The 23,349-nt window shown below is 36.3% G+C and overlaps 1 protein-coding gene across 3 annotated transcripts in view; it reads right to left on the bottom strand.

The window, feature by feature from the left end:
* Nucleotides 1-23,349, bottom strand: part of LOC150102627 (papilin-like) — an 843,028-nt gene that overhangs the window by 381,200 nt on the left and 438,479 nt on the right. For all 3 annotated transcript variants that reach the window (XM_090399411.1, XM_090399410.1, XM_090399409.1), the window contains 2 exons: nt 20,917-21,090; nt 7,841-8,020 (listed from right to left, as the gene is read on the bottom strand). In XM_090399411.1, the coding sequence (XP_090255537.1) occupies nt 7,841-8,020; nt 20,917-21,090 (354 nt within the window). The remainder of the gene's footprint in view (nt 1-7,840; nt 8,021-20,916; nt 21,091-23,349) is intronic.

The raw sequence follows: 23,349 nt of genomic DNA on the forward strand, positions 1-23,349 counted from the left end.
TCGACCAGAAATGCTGAAGTATGGTGGTATGAAAGTCTTACAGTCTCTGCACTGCATAATTCAGAAAGCCTGGACAGAGGGACGAATTCCCGATGATTGGAGTAGAGCTCTCATAGTACCCATATATAAAAAGGGAAATAAAACTGAATGTGAGAATTACAGAGATATTTCCCTACTGAGTGTTCCTGGCAAGATCTATACAAGTATACTTGAGAAACAGTTGAAAAGAACTGTGGAAAACAAGCTGGATTCAGGCCAAATAGAGGCTGTCGGGATCAGATCTTCACTTTACGACAAATAGTCGAGAAAGCATGGGAATATAACAAAGATCTGTATTTAAGTTTAGTCGATTTGGAAAAGGCATATGACAAGGTGCCAAGAGAGAAGCTATTCAATATGCTACAGCTATATGGTGTCAATGGGGCATTATATCAAGCAATACTTAGTCTTTATTTGAGTTGTAAGTCAGCAGTTAGAATTGAAGCAAGTACAGGAAGATGGTTTAATGTTAAATCTGGTGTGAGACAAGGATGCACATTATCCCCTCTGTTTTTCATTATCTATATGGGTCACATTATGAAGGAAAGTGGTATTAAACATGATATCAAAATTGGAGATGTTAATGTCAGCTCTTTGCTTTATGCGGATGATGTTATACTTCTAAATAAATCCGCTACAAGTCTGCAAGATTCTCTGACTAAATTGAATAGCTGTTGTAATAGATATGGTATGAAGGTCAGCAATAAAAAGACAAAGACAATGAAAATAGGCAGAATCATTGAAAATGTCAACTGTGTTGTGAATGGAGAACCTGTGGAACAAGTAAAACATTTCAGCTACTTAGGCACGATTTTTACTGAAGATGGTAAATTAAATATAGAAATAGACAACAGAATCAGCAAAGCTGGTATGGTAAGGTAGGAAGTCAACTAAATAAATTTATATGGAATAAGAGAGAAATTAGTGAAAACACTAAATTAGCTGTATACAAGACAGTGTTCAAACCAGTTTTAACTTATGGATCTGAGAGCTGGGTCAGAAGTAAAACACTTGACCAAAGACTAGAGACTGCAGATATGAGAGTCCTGAGAAAGATTAGAGGCGTGAACAGATGGCATCAATGGTAATATCATATTAAAAATGAGGATATTAGTTAAGAACTTGACATTGTCAGCTTCCAGGAATGTGTTAGCAGACCTAATCTCAGGTGGTATGGTCACTTAAATAGAATAGGAGAGGAAAGATTGGCAAAACAAGTGTCCTCTGCCAGGTTGGCAGGAAAACGACCCAGAGGAAGACCAAGATATAGGTGGATTGATACGGTACAAAGTGCCTTAGAGGATAGAAATATAAGATCTGATAATGTTGGAGTCTTGACAAGTAACAGACTGATTTGGAGGAAAATTGTAGATAGGAAGTTAGTAATGATGTAAGTTTTTCATGTAGTACTGGCATATCCTGTACACTCCTTGAGGGTACATGGCAGGAATTTGATGATGATGATGATTATTATTATTATTATATCATTGTTATTATTATACCATTATTATTATTATTATAAAAAGCTTCCATAGAGTCAAAAACTCACTGTGGGAGGTGTCCACTGCTACACACACACAGTTTATCATACTGAGACTTAAATATGTTCGATGTCTCTGTGCTCACCACACTCTCAGGCAATGCATTCCAATCACTAACCACTGTCCAAGCAAAAAAACCTGCTCCTAATTCCCTTGCTCATATTCTTCTTATACAGCTTCCAGGGATGACCTCTTGTTCTCTTCCTATCTTCACTCATTCTATGCAAAACCTCCCAGACATTAATCTGGTAATAACCTCTTAACAGCCTATATGTCTCGATCATATCCCCTCTCCTCCTTCTATCCATCAATTGTTGCAAAATGCATTTTGTCAATCCATTTTCATACTCAACATTCCAGAGACCAGAAACCACCGCCAATCGCCTCTGAACCTTTTCCAATACATCTTCATCTTTTTGAAAACCAGGCATCCAAATCTGTGCACAGTAATCCATATGTGGCCTGATCAAAGCCTTATACAAGGGAACTATAACATCCTTACTTCTACAAGTTCAGTGCCCTCAGCATCATTCCCATTATCCACTGTGCTGTCCTCACAATTTTAGCAACATGTCCCCGAAATTTTAGGTCCCTGTCTACAATCACTCCCAGATCTCTCATCTCCTCTACCTCTTCCAAGATATTTCCATTGATGGTGTATGTTACATCCCATCTCTGTTTCCCAAATTTCAAAACCTTACACTTTGCAACATTGAATTGACATCCCCACTCATTTACCCATTCAACCAGTTTATTCAAGTCTTCTTGCAAAGCCACAGCATCCACTTTATTCCTGATAGCTCCCCCCCAACTTTGTATCATATGCAAACAACTGCATATCACCATTCAGACCTCTCTCAATATCATTTACATACAAATTAAACAGAGTAATGGACCCAAAATAGAACTTTGGTGTACACTACCAATAACTTTCCTCTTCTGGGATATCGCTCCTCCATGGACAACTCGCTGATACCTATAAAACAGCCAATATCTAAAATCCAGTGAACTAATCTGCTGTTTAGCCCCATCCAATCCAATTTAATTACTAACTTGTCATGTGGCAATTTATTAAATGCCTTCTCAAAATTCTGTATACCACTGTGTATGCAACACCCTTATCCAATGCATTTCTAACTTTATTATAAAAAGTAAGCAGATTGCAAAAACACCATCTTCCTTTAACAAATCCATGCTGGCTGCCAAACAGTATTTTTCTGTTGTCAACCCAATTCTGAATCTTGGTTCTAACTAACCTCTCTAACACCTTAACCACAACTCCAATCACACAGACTGTCTGTAATTGAAAACCCTATTCTTATCACTTCCCTTATGAACTGGAACAATTTTACCTTCTTTCCATCATTATTATTATTATTGAGTAGGGCTCAAGCAGCATTGATACCCTTTCCATCCAGTTCTTCTTTCCTTATTATCATAAGCTGTTTCTTGTGCTTTTCATAATTACCAGCCATATAATTCCACACATATATCCCTTTCTAACAGACGTCCTCAAATGACTGGTCACCCTGTAAGTGATCATCTTGTGGTCACTCTCACCTACTGGTGGAAGATTTGACACCCCATGTGTATAATCCAGATGATGACCTTAATATGTATACTCCAGATGATGATGATGATGATGATATTAAGGTCATCATCTGGAGTATATATATTAAGGTCATCATCTGGAGTATATATATTAAGGTCATCATCTGGAGTATATATATTAAGGTCATCATCTGTACACTCCAGATGATGACCTTAATATGTCAAAACATCAGGAAATTAAAGTAATTATTTCTAACACAGTTGTAGTCTCCATAATTTGTCTAAAATGAACTCCATTCAAGTTTTGAGTAGGATTAAAATGAATATTATATTGAACAGAAAAGCTGGTAAGGAAGTTTTAAAAGGAATTAAAGTCAAACAGATTTCAGAGGAGAACTGTAGACTCAAATATACAAATATTATTGGAGAAAAAATGAGAGTTCTAAAACAGGAATCAAACCTTGAAGATTTAGTGGAAGACTGAAGAAAACAGTGACTGACTCTGCCAGAGAGGCATGTGATGAAGTTGTCTGCAAAGAAAGAAAAATCATAATTAATAACACTTCTATCCCTTTCTCTCTCTCTCTCTCTTTGTAAATTGCATCTTTTTTTTGGAATGTGGTCTTAATAATGACAAGACAAGTCTAAAACAGAAATCCAGTATGTGCTTAACCTTATTATTAGCATTGCTTTTTCTCCAAAATTTTTCAAACATTTCTATATGTCCAGGATTTACTGCCTACTCTGCTACTTAAGTCTCCATTGTTCAAAAATCACATTTCTCTTTTTATTTATTTTTGTTGTATTCTATAATTATGCCAAAAATTCCTTAACCTTCTTTTCCTTCTAGAATCATCAGATGAATCTTAAAAAAAACAAGCCTCAATAGTAAAATAACTGTAGAAACATGAACAGAAGAAGTTTAATAACATTTTATTGAATCAAGTAACCTGTTCTGATTATAATGCATCATCAGTGAACAGACAAATTTAACTAGATAGAATAACACATGTGCAATTTCTCATTTTTAAATTTGTACATTATACTATAGGCAACCCTGTATGACATTATATTTCTACAAAATGATTAGAGAATTTGTCGCAATCATCAACTCTCACAACATGGTACGTATCATTATTATTAACACCAGACCTCCATGGAGTCAAACCAATCATCATGAGAGGAAAACACTGTAACATACAAAACCCATCAAACCATGCCTTAAACTCATTTAATGTATCTGCATTCATCAAAATATCAAGAAATGCATTCCACTCATCAACCACTCTCCACGTAAAGAACCTACTTCTTATACCACTGCTCACACCCTCCTTATACAACTTCCAGGTATGTCCCTATTTACTTCCACTTTTCCCATTCAACAAAAAATTTCTTCCACATTAAGCACTTCTATAACACAATTGGAAGAACAATTGTACGTTGCACCATTCGATTGGAAAAGGCCGACAGTTCGATTCTTGTCATGATGAGAAGAATCTTTATATGGTTTTTTCCAGTTGAAGGTGAGTTGGCTTATCTCATATTATTATTATTATTATTTGACACCTCCAGGGAGTCCAAAGACTCATCGAGGGAGAGTGTGCCAACAGCATCGAACAATTGGTCCCCTTCCAACTACTAACCATGCTCAAACTTACTTAACTGAGCCATTAGTAGCAGAGGCTCTACCAATCGACCAACCTTTAAAACAGGCTTTTTCCTCCGAGAAACTCAGTTTTTCATCATGCATACACACAAACCAGCCTTCAAAACACACACAATTTACAGACAAGAAATACTACTGGTGGTGGTGATTGGCAGTAGATTGCGTTGTGTAGATAATAGTAGTAGTGGTTGGTGCAGTTAGTGAATTAAGTGGTGGAGACAGAGATTTGGCGAGTAGGTGCCCTCCCTCACCGAGGGAGGGCACCTCCCTTATCTGTCCTCAAATCTCATATCCCAAAGGCCAGTATGACCTTAGTCAATCTTCTCTGAAACCTTTCCAACATATCCTTATCACCATGAAAACCACGGGACCAAATCTGTACCCAATAATACATATGAGGACTGATCAAGGCCTAATATAATGGAACCAGAACTTATTTATTTCTACAAGTTAAAATGTGAATACATCACATTGCAACTATAATGTGATGTCTTCACAACTTGTTCAGCGTGACCTCTGAACTTCAGATTCTTGTCCACCACCATTCCAAAGTCTCTTATCTCTTCAACTTCATCCAATATTACCCTGCCAAGTGTATACTTTGCATCCAGTTGTTACCTACCAAATTTCAGAACCTTACAATTGGCAATGCTGAACTGACAGTTCCATGCTGTTGCTTACTCATGCAATATATTCAAGTCCTCAGGCCACAACATCTGCTTGGTACCTTATTACACTCCTCAACTTTGCTTCATCTGCAAACAGTTGTATATCACCAGTTAAACCTATCCCAATATCATTAATATACAAAATAAATAGTGATGGTCCCAAATCTGACCCCTGCAGCATACCACTAGTGACTTGCCTATTTTGAGATAGTACCCCCACCTATGAAAGTTGCTGATACCTATCTGATAGCCAATCACCTATCCAACTCATCTGTCTATCATCGAAATCTACCTGCATAAGTTTAGTGACCAATGTGTGATAGGACAATCTATCAAAAGCCTTTGCAAAATCCAAGTATTCTACTGTATATGCATCTCCCTTGTTCAATACATTCATCACCTTATATTATTATTAACATCTGATCTCCATTGAATCAAAAGACTCATCATGAAAGGTCCATATCCTCCCATGTAAAAAGATCATCAAACCATGCCTCAAACCCATTCACAGTTTCTATGCTCACCATGCTTTCAGGCAATGCATTCCACTCACCAATCACTCCACATGCAAAGAACCTGCTTGTTTCTCATTCCTCTGCTTACACCCCTCCTTAGAGCTTCCGGGGATTGCCTTAAGTTTTACCCTTACCTACTTCTATGAAAAATCTCCACATAAATCTGGTAAAAATCCCTCACCAGCTTATATGTCTCAATCATATCCTTTCTTCTTCTTTATTCACAAAGCTCTGCAAGTTGCATTCCCTCAATCTCTCCTCATATCTGACATTAAACAGACATGACACTGACTTAGTAAACCTTCTCTGGACACTCTCCAATACATCCCATTTAAAACAAGGTCACCGGATCTGTACACTGTAGCCCAAATGTGGTCTGATTAGAGACTTATACAAGGGAACCATAATCTCCTTGCTTTTCTGCATGTAAATGTACTCCTCATTGTTGCCATAATCTATTCAGATGTTCTTACAATTTTAGAAATGTTATTCCAAATTTCAAGTCTCTGTCCACCATCCTGCCAGATTTTTCATCACTTCCTCTTCTTCAAAATTTCTCCATTAATTGTATAGTCTGCATCTCAATTTTGCCTACCAAATTTCAAGACCTTGCACCTTTGCAACTGACAGCTCCAGTCACTTGCTCACTCACATAGTCTATTAAGCTCCTTCTGCAAGACCACAGCATCTGCTCTGATTTCCATAATTCTTTCCAACTTTGCAATATCAACAAACAGCTACATATCTTCAGTTAAGCTGGTCCCAATGTCAGTAACATACAAGTTAAATAATAATAGCCCAAAACAGATCCCTGTAGCACTGTACACACCTATTTTTCTTTCAATTGTTTTGCTATCTTTCTTAAAGCAAAGACTACATCTGTCTTTGATCATTCTGGCTTCAAGTCAGACTAACTAACTTTCTACTATTACTTGTATGCACAATTCCACTATCAGTAATTTTTTCCCTTACTTTCATGTAACTCATTCCTCGACTTATTCCTTATTCAACTTAATTCTCATTAACTGTTTTCTCTCTGACAACTTCCTTCATTTTTGAAATTTTGAAAATGTTTTGTGAATCACTGACCTTTTCTGCCATTCATCTGGAATTTTTTCATCCTTCATTATTTATTAAAAAGAAAATAATGAAGGATGAAATGATGAAAAATAAAATTCAAAATGTTTGTCAGTCATATCTATACACTGTTTGTGTATTTATGAGAATCTTCAGAAACCTCACTGTGTAGCTCATCTGCCTCATTACTTGTTATAGCAAATGCTTCCTTGGCTATTGAGATTAGCTGAATAATTCTTATATTTGTTTGGATATTTTTGCTCTTATTCTATATTCTATATGATTTTTTTTCATTTAAGGATCTAAAATAAGTATTTCAAGAAAGGATGGAGAGAGTATTCTCAAATAAATTTCAAAAGAGCTATGACAGGAGAAATTAATACTATGATAAGCTACTCTTGAAATGGATACCTTTCTGAAATTATATGGTAAAATAATAAAGGAAAAGTAAAAAGCCTAGGTTACTAATGCTGAAGAAACAATATTTTTGATATGCTTATCACAGAAGAGAATAAATTAATTGTTGTTCAAAGAAGGATAAGAATTTAATAGCATTTACTAAGATATACATAACTCATCTTCAGTTCAATTTGCTAAATTCATGAGTGACATGATCAATAACAAGTCTCTGTATAAAAAAGATAAATATAAATATGACTTTATATTTATATAAATTTATATTAGTTTTTATATTTATATTCAGTGATTACACTGTTAAGCAAATGATGAAAAAAATGAAGCAAAGTAGACACATCATTAAATATTATGTTTGTAATTTCTTACCCTATTCCAAGGTCCTACAAACCACATCCCTTTACATGCGTCATTAGTACAGTTTGAAAGAGATGATAATTTTTTTTCTAATTTGCATTTCTCATCAGGAACCTGCACAACACTGCCATCCTTGTATATCCCACACATCACTACTCTTGTCTGTATACCAATTCCACACTTAGCAGAGCACTGAAATAAACAACATAATCTTAAAAAGTGCTAACAATAAAAGATAATCAAACTAATAAACATTAATAACAAACTGCGACACACACACACAAAGTGGTACATGAAAAGATATTAAAATAAATTTAATTCAAAATATCTTAATTTGATGACTAGTAGTGTGCTGAGAGCCTCCGTAGATCAGTCAGCATAGACAATGTGCTTTTGTCAGAAAGACCTGGGTTAATTCCTGTCCATGACACTAGAAACCTGTATCTGGTCTCTTTTGACTAAAGGTGAGTTTGCTGGTCTCACATGGAGAGAGAGAGAGGGTTTTTTCACCTGGAAACTTGGGTTTTTCATCTCTCAGAACAGGCAAACTGGCCCAATGAATGCACATGGATTTACAGCAATGAATACTTACAACAATATGGAAGAGATAGAATCCTCAACCATGAGTCACATCATGGAAGTCAATCTCCAAGAAGAAGACAAGACATGATGATGATGAGTGGTGTGCCACAAAGTTCAATGCTAGGGCCACTACTGTTTAATTTGTACATAAATAATACAGGAAATAACCTGAAAGGAAATATTTGGGATTTTACTGATGATGCAAAATTAGTTAGAGCAATAGTGAATCCAGGCAATGTGGAAAGCTTGCAGGATGATTTAAATAGGCTGTCAGTATGGGCAAAAGATAATGGGTGTTTAATGTGGAGCAATGTAAAGTTATGCATTTTGGGATAAATAGATTACAAGGTGTGTACCACATTGATGAAACTGTATTCCAGGAAATATATGAAGCTAGAGATTTAGGGGTGATGCTAGAAAGTTTAGAGGACATTGCTAAGGTTGCTACAATAGCTTATAAGATTACTTGGCTATTGAAGAACACATAGGCCTTATAAAGAGGAAGTTGTTATTCCTCTTTATAAGGCCTTGGTTTATGGTATATCCACATGGGTTTCTTGGGGATGAGGAAGTGGTGGAGGGAATTCAGAGGTGAGCAACCAAGATGGTTGGTGGTCTGTGAAACATTCCCTATGAGGAAAGACTGAGGGTGTGTGTGTGGATTACCAAAGTTGGTTGATAGGGGAAAGGGAGGGGATATGATAGAAATATTTAAGTTTCTATCATATCATGATACATTTTTCCTGAAACATGGCTAAAACATTTTCCCCTGCATATGATGCAGTGGAAATGTTGAAACAAGAAGCAGAACAAGAGGTCATCCCTGGAAGTTGAATAAAAGTGTGGTTGATAAGAGCGTGAGGACTAGCTCTTTCACTTGGAGAGTTGTAAATGAATGGAATGCATTGCCAGAGTCAGCTGTTAGTGCTTTGTCTGTTAATGGGTTCAAGGAGAGGTACGATAGATTGTGTGGATAATTTGGGCCTTCTGCAATGAGTCTTCAGACACCATGGAGGTATCTGTACAATAATAATAATAAGGATGAAATAATAATCCACTTTCATTTCAGCTTATTTCTGAAAACTAACTGTAGATCACTGCCCATTTCATAAACCACTGCAAAATCGATTTTTTTTTTTAAATTTCCATTTTTAAATCTTTCTCCTAAACTAACATTCAAAATTTCTTCACAATAACAGAAACCAAGTGATTGTGGTAAAATCTCTGCACAATAGTACTGTTTTGTGATCAATGCCTTGTACAGTGGTACAATGACCTCCTGTCTTTACTTGCTAGCATGCTCCTTATCATAGCAGCCATGCACTGTGTACTCTGGAGAACATTTATAATGTGATCTCTGAACTTCAGACCTTTGTCAACAATCACTCCTCCCCAGTCCTGAATGTTATCAATCTTCTGAAGCATAATTCTACCAATATACATTTTTCTGCACCTCTGCACTTCAAAATGAATTAACACACATTTATTAAGATTAAAATGGTAACACCATTCATTCATCCAAGATAAAAATCCATTCAAATCTTCCAGAATGGATCAACATCATGCATTATCATCATCATCATGGAGTCCTTAGATTCATCGAGGGAGGCCCTAAACATTATGTCAACAACTACCCAACATTTGTGCAAAGTATCTATCATACTTTGCTTTGAACTCATTCATAGTCATGGCACCCACAACAGACTCTGATATCCTATTCCACTCATTCACCACTCTCCAAGCAAAAAAACCTAGTTCTAATACCCTTGCTAACTACACTCTTGCTCAATCTCCAAGGATGGCCCCTAGTTCTCCCACCACCAGATCTGTTCCGAAAAATTTCCTCTATAAATCTTGTAAAAACCCTTCAGTAATTTGCATGTCTCAATCATATCACCCCTTTTCTGACTGTCAACCAGTTTCTGCAACCCACAAATCTTCAACCTGTTCTCATGAGGTTCATTCCATAGACCTGATACCAGTGGCGTAGCTGGGGGGGGTCCACCCCGGCTAGCACTTTGAACCTTTTTGAACTTTTGCAGTTAATTCTAAAATACAGTCTCGAGAACTCAGCTCTAAATATTGTAATATTACTGTGAATTTTCCTCACAATTGCTGTAAGTATTGCTAGTTGTGAGAGGAGATTTTCTAAATAAAATTTGAATAAGAATTACCTACATTACTGTGAAATAGACTTCGCCAATGTCATTGACGATTTTGCTAACAGAAAAGCAAGAAAAATAACATTTTAGAATGCTGAAATTAAATTTTTACTTCACAAATAAACATAGTGTTTTAATTTATTTCCCTATACATCATTTTGACTTTTTTGTAGTATTTTTGGTCTGTATTGAGAGGGGAGGCAAACTCAGGGACAGTCTCGGGTGGCAACAGCTTTAGCTACGCCACTGCCTGCTACCAACTTGGTCAATTGCCTCTGGATCCTCTCCACCTCTTCCTCATCACCAAGAACCCCAGGTGATCAGATCTGCATGCCGTAGTCAAGATGGGAAATAATCTCTGCTTATCAAAGTATTCTTCAGTAACTAAGTAATGTGATGAGCTACTTAGCCACTTTTGTTACGTGTCCTCTAAACTTTAACTCCCTATCCACTAACACTCCCAAATCTCTGGCTTCATCAATTTCCTGTATACCACATTGATGGAACTGTAGTTCCATCAATGTGATATGCAGTTGATAATCTTTTCACCCCAAAATGCATAACCTTGCACTTTGCCACAATAAAATGACAAGCATTTTCCTTTGCCCAGACTGCTAGTCTGTCCAAATCCTCCAAAATGTTAACATCATCTGTATTAACTATTGTTCTACCCAACTTTGCATTATTAGCAAACAATTGAACAGTTCCTCTCAGATCCTTTCCTATATCATTACTGTAAAAATTAAACAGTAGTGACTCGAGAACAGAGCTCTGTAGCATGCCAGTAGTCACAGGCCTTCTTCTTCTAGACCCCTACTCCCAAATCAACTACTCTCTGATATCTCTCCATCAACCACCCTCTTGTCCACCTCACTAACCCTATATCCATCCCCATGTGCTGCAGTTTATTGAATAGAATTCCATGATTTCATTGTAACTCTCCCAAAATTTGTGTTGGCAGTAAACAACTGAATATCCCCTAACAATCCTCATAAAATATCATTAACAAATAAGTTGAATGGCAAGTGCCCAAGCATAGAACCAAGCAGTACGAACTTTCCTTTTCTGGCATGCTATTCTTATCCCCAAGCACAACTTGCAGGTATTATTCATATAACCAAATTTTTATCCATCTGACTAATCTATTATCCATCCCCAATTTCCCTCAGCTTGTAATCCATCAAATGCCATTCCAAAGTTCAAGAATGTCATTGTATGCGAGTCCCTCTTATCCCAGTCCATTTGTCGCTTTATCATAAAATCCACATAGCTTACTAAATCAAGCCCTGCCTTTTAAAAAGTACTGCTAACCACCATAAAGAATCTTATTTCTGTCAAAATAATCCTGTATTCTATTCCTGACCAGTTTCTCCAATATTTGAACCATAACTGCAGTTGCACACCAGAAAACAATTAGAAACCTGTTCTAACACCACTTTTGTGCAGTAAAACTTTTTTTTCCTTACAACTCCTTGAGGCATCCTCCCTGTTGCAATACTATTATTAAACAACCAGACAATTTAGCATATTGCTTCTAAAAATATGCAGTGGTATGTCACCTAATCCCATAGCTTTATTAGCACTTGGCCTACTCAGGATCTCATAAAATCTTTATTTCTTTCACTCGTGGTCACTGGAACATTTGCCTCCTGTCTGTATGCTACACAGCATCATTCATAGTAGTGGTATATAATAACAAAGTGATAATTAATAATTCTACTACACATCATCATCTGTCATGTTCAATATACCAAAGTCACCATTCACTGTAATCATTCTTCCATAATTCTTCTTGCTGGTTAGAGAAAGAATTCCCTTCAATTTATTTATTTGGTTGCTGACTGTCTCCTTTCCTTTCATAATATCTATCTATCGATCTATCTATATTTTTTTTTGTTTTTTTCCCTCCTCTCCCTGCTTGTTTATTTTACTAACATGATTTTATACTTCTCATGGATCTGAAGAGTATAAAATTAATTTTCAAATGATGTATCTAATTTCATTGCTCATCCATTTCACTCCTACTTTATTTATTTGCTTGATTCTTGATATACTACTGTGCACTGTTTACAACATGTCCCAAGCAACTGTTATATTATATCAATCTTTTTTTTTCTCTCTTTTTCTTCTCTCCTACAGCAATTCATAATGTTGTACTCTTATTAACTGACTAAAGAGCTTCCCATAAACTCATATATTACAATTCTATATCTCTTTTTCACTGTAACTTTTCCATCCCCAACTACCTTCTTTCATGTCAGTACTGCATGATCTTTATCACCAGCCAGAAGCAGTATATCCAAACTGTGTAATCTTCACAGCTATGATTTCTTTTATAGTTACATTTGATCAGCATTTGTAATAAATTACGGAGATAACTATAATGTTATAGTAATAATTTCAATTTAATAAACCAAAATAATCAACTCAAGTTATGACCTTCATATCAAGGTCATCTTCCAGAATATACCAGGGTGATCTGAAAGGTTCTTGACCTCAAAAATAGATGGCAACACTATCACCAAGATTTACTTTATCTAAATTGGTACATCTATCATAAGCATCCATGTGAAATTGTAAGTCATTCTATCAAGTAGTTTGTGTTATACAGTTGTCTGAAGCAAAAGTGTTGTCTGTATCTCTTGAAATAGATAAAATTGAGTATCGTGCAGTTATAAAATTCTTTCTAAAAGAAGGTTTAATTCCAAAAGAAATTCATTCGAAGTTCATAAATGTTTATGGGCACTCTTCCTTTGTTTTCCACAATTAAGAAATGGGCTGCAGAGTTTAAACATGGCAGTACCAGCCTTGAAAATGATCCACGTGAGGATGCCCAAAAAGTGTAACAACACCAGAAATCATTGATCGAGTGCACGATATGGTACTGGATGACCAGCGAGTCAAAGTGAGTGAAATTGCTGAGACTATAGGCATTTCAAAAGAATGTGTAGGATATATTTTGCATGAAGAATTGCAAATGAAAAAGCTTTGTGCAAGATCGGTGCTGCGCTTGAACACAGCAGATCAAAACTGCACTCACATGAAAATCTCTGAACAGTGCTTGGAGTGTTTTAACAAGAATAAAACTGATTTTCTTCATCAATTTATTACTATGGATGAGACTTGGATCCACATTACACACCAGAATCCAAACAGCAGTCAAACAGAAGCCGGTTGTTCACCGCGAAAGAAGACAAAGTCAGTTCCATCGACAGGAAAGGTCATGGCATCGATGTTTTGGGATCCTAAAGGCATTTTGTTTATTAATTATCTTGAAAAGGGTAAAACAATAACCTTAAAAAAGATCGGAATAATATTCCGATCTTTTTTAACCAGACTAGACAAAACAATTCGTGAGAAAAGACCCGGTTTACAGAAGAAACAAAATCATCTTTCATCAGGACAATGTGCCTGCCCACAAAGGTGTTTTGGGAATTGAAAAATTAAGGGATTTGCACTATGAATTGTTGGAACATCCACCCTATTCCCTAGATTTGTCTCCCTCTGATTTCTATCTCTTCCCAAAACTAAAACTCTTCCTCGCTAGTCAGCGTTTTTCTTCAAATCAATATGCAATGGGATAATTTATTCCAGCACTGGAGCATCACTGGAGTTAATTGAGTTAATTGAGGCCCATGAAGTTAATTGAGGAACGGCTGTTGCTGTTACCCATCAGATGACATATGAGCAGCTTTGCTTGGTGGTAGTGGGGTAAGCCTGCTATAGGGTAGAACCAACGCTGAGAGTTCTTTTCAGTGGCAGGGTGAGCCTGCTACTGAGAAGAACAATGCTGAGTTTTCAGAGTTTGACCTGTACTTGAAAATTCAATAAAGGTTGAAACCAGTCTGGTTAGTGGCTCTTCCCTTAATGCATAGCATTATACATGTCTGCAAGGAGATGTGCTTTGCATTATTGGAGATAATAAGACAAGTAGTGATGAGAGCTTGGTCCACCTTTACCATGAGTAGCCTCAGTCCTGAAGATACTTCAGGCGCAAACTTTGTTTGTTTACAATTGGATAAAGGATTAAACTAAATTTATTATAGTCTCACCATGTGGGAAAAAACTTCCAACATCTTCCAAAACCGGGTCTTTTCTCACGAATTTTTTAGTCTAGTCTGGTTAAAAGATCGGAATAATATTCTCCTGTTATTGTTTTGCACTTCTCAAGATAATTAATAAACAAAATGCCTTTAGCATCCAAAACACCGATGGCATGACCTTTCCTGCTGATGGAACCGACTTTGCCTTCTTTGGTGGTGAACAACCGGCTTCTGTCCACTGTTTTGACTGCTGTTTCGTGTGCACTTGATCCATGATTTCTGGTGTTGTTACACTTTTTGGACATCCTTCGTGTGGATCATCTTCAAGGCTCGTACGACCACGTTTAAACTTGGCAGCCCATTTCTTGATTTTCAAAAACAAAGGAGAAGAGTGCCCATAAACGTTTATGAACTTCGAATGAATTTTTGCATGTATGTAAGTTGGTAAGGAGTTGTTATAGGATCAATGTTGAAAAGGTTTCTCAATAAAATGGTTGGAGATCAGGGAAGAATAAGAGGTCATTCCTGGAAGCTGCATAAGCAGGGTGAGAACAATGGTGTGATAAGCAGGTTTACTGCATGCAGAGTTGTGAATTCCTTGCCTGAGAGTGTGGTGTTTGAATTTGAATGGGTTTGAATGTTTTTAAGGCAAGGGTCTCCCTAGCTGAGTTTTTGTCTCCATGGGGTCTTCGGATTACAACAACAATAATAATAAAATAAGCTACAAGCGCCCAATCTCGGAATAGATATACCCTAGGCTGGGGTTTGGGGGTGGGAGTTCCGTGGAATTATTGAATATGTTTTTATTATTATATAAGTGTTTTAAAACTAGCAGTAAAGTTGTAATATTCTATCTGTTTTATCTGATGACCCTTTAATGTATGGAACATTACGAAGTTTAATGTATATTATTTGAATTTTTAGGTTTGGATTTGAAAAGAATTTTATTGATGGTATTTTTGCTATAGCCACTGTTTATAAACATATTGCTAATAATTTGCAATTCTTGCTTAAGAGCATGTTCATTATAGAAAAATTGTTCTTGCCCTGTTTTGAAGTTTATGACTCAAAGTGTTTATGAGTGGGCTTACAGGACTGAGAAGGATAGATTGCCTAAGGGGAAATATATAGCACCTCCATAGCGCAATTGGAAAAATGACAGTATGTTGCGCCCTTCAATTGGAAAGGGCCTAAGTTCAATTCTCATCATGATGGGAGGAATCTTTATATGGACTTTTTCAATTGAAGGTGAGTTAGTTGATCTCATATGGAGGTAGCAGGGTTTTTTCTCCTGGAAACTTGGGTTTTTCATCCCACATACAGACAAATCGGCCCTTTAGAACACACGCAATTTACAGACAAAAATACTAGCTGTGGTGGTGGTGGTTGTGTACAGTAGATGGCATTGATGTAGGTGAATGGTAGTGGAGGTTCGGTGTAGTAGTGGAGATTGAGTGTTGTATAGCAGGTGTCCTCCCACGACGAGTCTTCGAACTCCTTGGAGATGTCACGAATAATAATAATAATAAATGTGTGACAAGTGCATCCAGAAATGGAAGCGATTTTGGGTTTCTAACTTCGACAGCAAATTATATGCATTCATGTTGTTTATTCTGGTGGCTGAGGAAGGGGTGTTTAGTTTGGTGGCAGTGTGGCCAGATATCTAGCCACACTGCTACAGATAATGAAAACATCATCAAAATATTTAAGCCAAACTGTAGATTTAAAGTAAAAAAATCTAGATCAAGTTGCTCAAAAGCTTTCACATAAAAGTTCATAACGTGTGACAGTGGTAAGCCCATGGTTGTACCTTCTTTTTGTAAGTAAAAATTATTTTGCCACACAACATAATCTGAATGTAGCACATGAGAAAAAAGAGTTGCAATACTGAGTAGAAATTTGTTCTTGAAGAGAACAATTGTGTCATTAACTGGGACATTTGTGTTTATGATTGATGAAAGTAGTGTGACTTTAGTATAGTATAGTATATATATGTATGTACGTTGTAATGTAGCTTTGTGTGTGTGTGTGTGTGTGTGTGTGTGTGTGTGTGTGTGTGTGTGTGTGTGTGTGTGTGTGTGTGTGTGCCATGTTCCACTGTTTAAGGTCTCTGCAGTCAACACTGGTCCAAAAATATTAAATGGAAAATTCCAGAAATAAACAATTTATAATTACATCGGCAAAGTGGATACTAATCCACTTTGCCTATATGACAATATTTCATATCGAACATTATTTCAATGCCGATTGTTAATTCAACTTGTATTCTAAAACATCATCATCAAATTCCTGCCATGTACCCTCAAGGGGTGTACAGGATATTACTACATGAAAAATTTACATCAATACTAACTTCCTATCTACAATTTTCCTCCAAATAAGTCTGTTACTTGTTAAGACTCCAACATTATGAGATCTTATATTTCTATCGTCTAAGACACTTTGTACCATATCAAAATGACAGCCTCTATCCACCTATATCTCGTTCTTCCTCTGGGTCGTTTTCCTGCCAACCTGGCAGAGAACACTTGTTTTGCAAATCTTTCCTCGCCCATTCTGTTTAAGTGACCACATCACCTGAGATTAGCTCTGCTAATGCATTCCTGGATGCTGACAATGTCAAGTTCTTTCCTAATATCCTTGTTTTTAATATGATACACCCATTGATGCTATCTGTTCACGCCTCTAATCTTTCTGAGGACACTCATATCTACGGTCTCTGGTCAAGTGTTTTACTTCTGACACAGCTTCAGACCCATAAGTTAAAACTGGTTTGAACACTGTCCAGCACACTCCTTTGTCCAGCATATTCATGCTGTACCATATATGCTACCTACCCATTAGTCACTTAGTAGCTGTCCGAAATATTATATATAATTCCAGAAATATACAATTCATAAGTTTTAAATTGCAGTCCATTCTGAGTAGTTCTCAATTATCAGATCGACTGTCATGGTATCGCAGGGCTTGTGTTCAAGTAGCCCTTATTTTAGTTAATAATTGCCCAAAAAGCAAGATTGGTGATGCTGGCAATTCGGATATGCCAAAGAGAAGCCGTAAAGTGCTTCCTTTTAAGTGAAAAGGTGAAAGTTCTCGACTTCATAAAATAATAAATAAATAAATAATAAAAATAAATGTATGCTGAGGTTGCTAAGATTCCATTCACATTTAGATAACTTTTATCACTGTATGTTGTTATAATTGTTCTTTATTATTATTAGTTATTGCTGTTAATATCTTACTGTGCCTAATTTATAAATTAAATTTTATGATAGGAAAAAAACATAGTATATATAGGGCAGAGGCGTACCTAAGGGGGAGGTGCGGAGGGGGTGGTCTGCCTCGGGTGACACTTTGAACCTTTTTGAACTTTTGCAGTTAATTCTAAAATACAGTCTCGGGAACTCATTTCCAAATATTGTAATACCACTGCGAATTTTCCTCACAATTGCTGTAACTGTTGCTAGTTGTGAGAGGAGTTTTTCTAAATAAAATTGATTAAGAATTACCTATGTTACTACGAAATAGCCTTCGCCAATATCAAAAACGATTTTGCTAACAGAAAAGCAAGAAAAATAACATTTTAGAATATTGAAATTAAAGTTTTATTTCAAAAATAAATATAGTGTTTTAATTTATTTCCCTACATGTCATTTTGACTTTTGCAGTATTTTTGGTGTGCATTGAGAGGGGCGGCAAACTCAGGGACCATCTTGGGCAGCAACAGCTCTAGCTATGCCACTGATATAGGGTTCGATACTATCCGCGGATAAGGGAGGACTACTGTAAATTATACATGACAAGAAATTAAATGATTGCTTGCATGTTTATTTTATCTAAACGTAAAGAAACAGGTTTGCTGATGCTTGTGTAAAATAAGATGCTACAAGTTTGTTTGGAATAGCTTCAGGACCTAAAGACGCTGCAAAATTTCTTTTGAAGTATCTTTACGATTGGAAGTATCTTCCACTATTGAATTATCTCTCAGTATCTCCTTGCAGCTGGCTCTCTCACCAGTGACACTTCAATAGAGGTGGAGACTCTTCCAATAACGTGTAGCATTATAAACACCTCCAAAAAGGGTTGCTGTGTGTGTGTGTGTGTGTGTGTGTGTGTGTGTGTGTGTGTGTGTGTGTGTGTGTGTGTGTGTGTGTGTGAATCATGTGATGAAGTCAGCTGTTCTGTATGTATATGTAAGATATGCAAACTTTTGTTTACTCATGCTTGGATAATATAAGAATGAAACCACTGATGTAGCTCACACTGACAGGAACCTATTACTTCTCGGTGAGAAGTAATAGGTTCACCACCTATTTAGCTGTTTATTATTTGTTAGTTTAATTCCATCTTTAATCGTTGTGCAGATTTTTCTGCACGTATTGAACAAAACAATAGAACAGTATGATTTGAAAATCCCAATAAATAAAACGAATCAATAGTATTTCAAGGTAAAGAAATTAAAAGATGCAAACTAGACATCCACAACAAAGTAATAGAACAAGTGAACAAATTTAAATATCTAGGAAATTACATAAGCCCCAATGGAGAAATTGACATTGCATATAAAAAGCAAAAATTCCTAGCAGTCATTGGAACTTTGAATAGACACTTCAGTAAAGAGATCTAGAACAACCCAAATAAAATGGGTTGTAATTGGCTATAAAATAATAGCCAAACTAATTCTGAAATATGGTAGTGAAACTTGGACTTGGGGAGGACGAGATAAAAGACAAGTGGAAGCTGCAGAAATGAAGTTCCTAAGACTGCTTGCAGGCTATAAAAGAATAGACAAGATACGAAATGAAGAAATAAGAAAACAGTTATCCATAATTAACATAACAGAAGACATCACAAACTATACAAAGAACTGGAAAAACCACATAGAAAGAATGAACGAGGACAGATGACCAAATATTTCTTGGAAATATAAACTAAAGAGACAAACCAAATGCAAATGTTTACATTAAAGGAGAATGTCTTTTTAATAATTAGTACGTGAGGAGGAAGTGAGCAAAAGAGTTGGTATAGTAGTAGGAACAAATACTGAATCGGAAACAAGGAGAATGTAAGAATGGATATCAGGATGTTGTTGAGAAGAATAAAAGATTATAGTGTAGTAAGAAAAATCCAGTGTATTGCCCTGGAATGAGAGTGATGAGTGAAGGCAGAGAGCAAGGATTGTAGATCAGCAGAACTATGCAAAGAGAAAGGAGTGGAATTTATGAATTTATGATCAAGAGGAAGACCCAGGAGGAGATGGGCAGAAGACTTTTTAAACCCTTGAAAACATTACAGGCAAACAATTGACTAACACGGGAAGTCAAGAAGAAGAAGAAGTTGTAATCGTTTTGTATTAATGTTTCTCTCGTAATAAAAATAAATAGCAATTAAAGATTTTCTTATATTTTTGTCCATGCCATTCAGTTCACTTGTCTATAGCTCTGACCCATGCAATGATCTACCTTTCACCACCATATTGTATCAGAGCACTAACAAGAAACAATAAATTTAAAGTAATACCTCCTTGGAAATTTAACAAAACACTACATTCCACACTCAAACATCTCACAATAGTGCTCAATCTACAAATTAGGCAATATTGCTATACATTAAATATAAATTTTACTTTTCTTTTCACAGCCTACACTTTATAATGGAAAGAAGTAAATCTTTTCAAGAACCCATTCTTCTGAAAGAATTTAAATGATAAATAACAAGTACTAAAAAAGTCTGATGTTAATGTTAATTATGCCTCCATAGCACAATTGGAAGAATGATGGTACATTGTGCCCTTCGATTGGAACAGGCCCAAGTTCGATTCTCATCGTGACGGGGGGGGGGGGGGGGATCTTTATGTGGACTTTTTCAATCGAAGGTGAGTTAGCCGATCTCATACAGAGGTAGCAGGGTTTTTTCTCCCGGAAACTCACATTTTTCATCCTGCATACAGACAAATCGGCCCTTCAGAACAAACGCAATTTACAGACAAAAAAATATTACTTGTGGTGGCGGTGGATGACGTTGATAGAGATGATTGGTAGTAGAGGTTCGGTGTAGTGGTGGAAACAGTTGTATAGTAGGTGTCCTCCTGTGATGAGTCTTCAGACTCCTTGGAGGTGTCATGAATAATAATAATAATAATAATAATGTTTGTCAGAATGCACCTGTTTCAGTCTATATTTCCAAAATTTAGATGAAAAAGAATTTAAACAAACTTTAGTCTAATATAAATGAATATAGTTATAAGAATATTAAAATAATCTGCATGCATTCAGCTTTTGAATTAATCAGCAAACCTTACCTCGCTCCATTCTGAAGCATACCACGTTGCATCACAAGAAAATGTCTCTTGACAAGGACGAGTAATCTCTGGGACACGTGCAATATCACACATTTTACTGGAATAAACATCTCCCTTTTCACTAGCACAGAAGGTCTGCCTAGATTCCATTTGAAGGCCACATGTTCTATCACACTTAATGCGAAAGAAAGTACACAAAATCATTTATGAATACATTAATTCTACATAGAATTAAGCGCTTCTGTAATAATTCTAGAAACAGCAAAGTATGGCAATCATGATAATATTTTTATAACCTTTTTAAGACACATTTATATCTTTATTACATGAGAAATATCCATTAACTTTACAAATGAGCTATACAAAGCATCTTATAAATAATAATTAAATTCTGTTTGTCTATCCATATTTATTGATGACCAAATGCAAATGTTTACATTAAAGGAGAATGTCTTTTCAATAAGAAGTATGTGAGGAGGAAGTGAGCAAAAGAGTTGGTAGTAGTAGGAACAAATACTGAATCAGAAACAAGGAGAATGTAAGAATGGATATTAGGATGTTGTTGAGAAGAATAAAAGATTATAGTGTAGTAAGAAAAATCCAGTGTATTGCCCTGGAATGAGAGTGATGAGCGAAGGCAGAGAGCAAGGATTGTAGATCAGCAGAACTATGCAAAGAGAAAGGAGTGGAATTTATGAATGTGTGAGATGAGTGTGAATGAAAAATGGAATACATGAGTGAGGGACAGCATTTGAATGGTTTTGGTGTGAGTCATCTGGACAGGATGCTGATGCTGGAAGGATGAATAATGAATGCAGAAAATTGATCTAAGTAAGAAGAGCAGATGAATAAGAAAGGAGGTATTGAAGTAATGCTTGCGAATGGAGAAGTGGGTAGCATGAGTGTAGAAAATGAGAAAATAAATGTGCAAGACAGACAGGAAAATAGTGTGTATGGGGGGGGGTCAGGACAGAGGTGCTACTACTAAGTCCCCTTGCTGTTTAACTTGCAGGTTAATGATAATGGGAAAGGTATGAATCTGATATTCAGTTGTTTGCAGATTATGTGCAGTTGGAAAGAATGATGAGGAGTAGAACAGATGTTGTGGCTTTGCAAAGTTGTAAAGCATAAGGTTTAAAAATTTGGAAAATGAAGATGTGAGTATACATATACATCTGTTGGGATATAATGAGGAGGTGAAGGAAGAAATAAGAGATCTTGGTGTAATGGTGGATAGGGATCTAAAATTTTGAGGACACATTGCTAAAATTGTGAGCACAACACAACAAAATTTGGTAGTGATGCAGAGGGCATTGACTTGTAAAAATAAAGATATTTCAAAAGAATGCAGAGATAATGGAAAGGGTCAAGAGTCAACTGAATAAGGTAGTTTCTGGTCTCTGGAAAGTTGAATATGAAGAAAGGTGAAGAAGAAGCAATTTACAGAGTTTAGTGGATAGGATAATGATAACTGCTTTTGAGATGTGATGTTACAGAAGGCTGTTGAGGATATCATATACTGAAAGGCATAAAAATGAAAAGCCAGTGTACTGCCCTGGAATGAGAGTGATGAGCTGAGGCAGGGAGCAAGGATTGTAGATCAGCAGAACTATGCAAAGAGAAAGTAGTGGAATTTATGAATATGTGGGTGTTAGAAAAGTTCAGTAGAACTTTAAGGCTCCTTAAGGATATTGACAGAAGAAAGTTAAAAAATTTTGGACACATTGAAAGAATGGAAGGAGGATTTCTCAGAACAGTAATAGAAGGTAAAGTTCCTGGACAAAGAGGAAGGAATAGACCGTTAATGAGATGGCTGGATGGTGTGTGCATGAGGAGTGATTGATCTTCAGAGAGTTGAAGTCTCCAGAAAAGCATACAACAGGACCACATGGCAAGGCCTGGTGTGGCACATCACCGAGCATCGGAGTGACCATACAGCATCTGTGAAGCCCTCAGTGAACAGATGATGAGTGGAAAGGAGGAGGAGGAGGAGGAGGAGGGATATAATACAGACATATAAAAGTTGATAAGGAATTCTTATGGAGGCACGAAACAGGCACCAATGCCACTGCCAATTCCCTTAAGATGTGTGGTGATATGTCTTCAACTCCTATCACCTTATTGACATCAAGATTATTTATTTCCTCAAATACCTCCTGCTCATTCACAATTAAGCCATCCTCTCCTATGTCCTCTACACTTAAATTTCTCATGACTGGTCACTGATGACATTAATCACTGAATACCTCAACAATGTCTTCTACAACAGTTACCACAGTCACCATTTTCATCCATTAACATCATCTTACCATAATCATTCTTCCTTCTACTTGCCATATATCTAAAGAAAATGTCTAGGGTTTTTTTTCACCTGATTTGATAATTTCTGATCATACTGCACTTTTGTTATCCTTACCGATTCACTCTTCTGGC

Source organism: Typopeltis vanoorti, chromosome 10, assembly GCF_054136105.1.
Source record: "Typopeltis vanoorti isolate ZY-2024b chromosome 10, IOZ_Tvanoo_1.0, whole genome shotgun sequence".
In the NCBI taxonomy this organism is placed as follows: domain Eukaryota; kingdom Metazoa; phylum Arthropoda; class Arachnida; order Uropygi; family Thelyphonidae; genus Typopeltis; species Typopeltis vanoorti.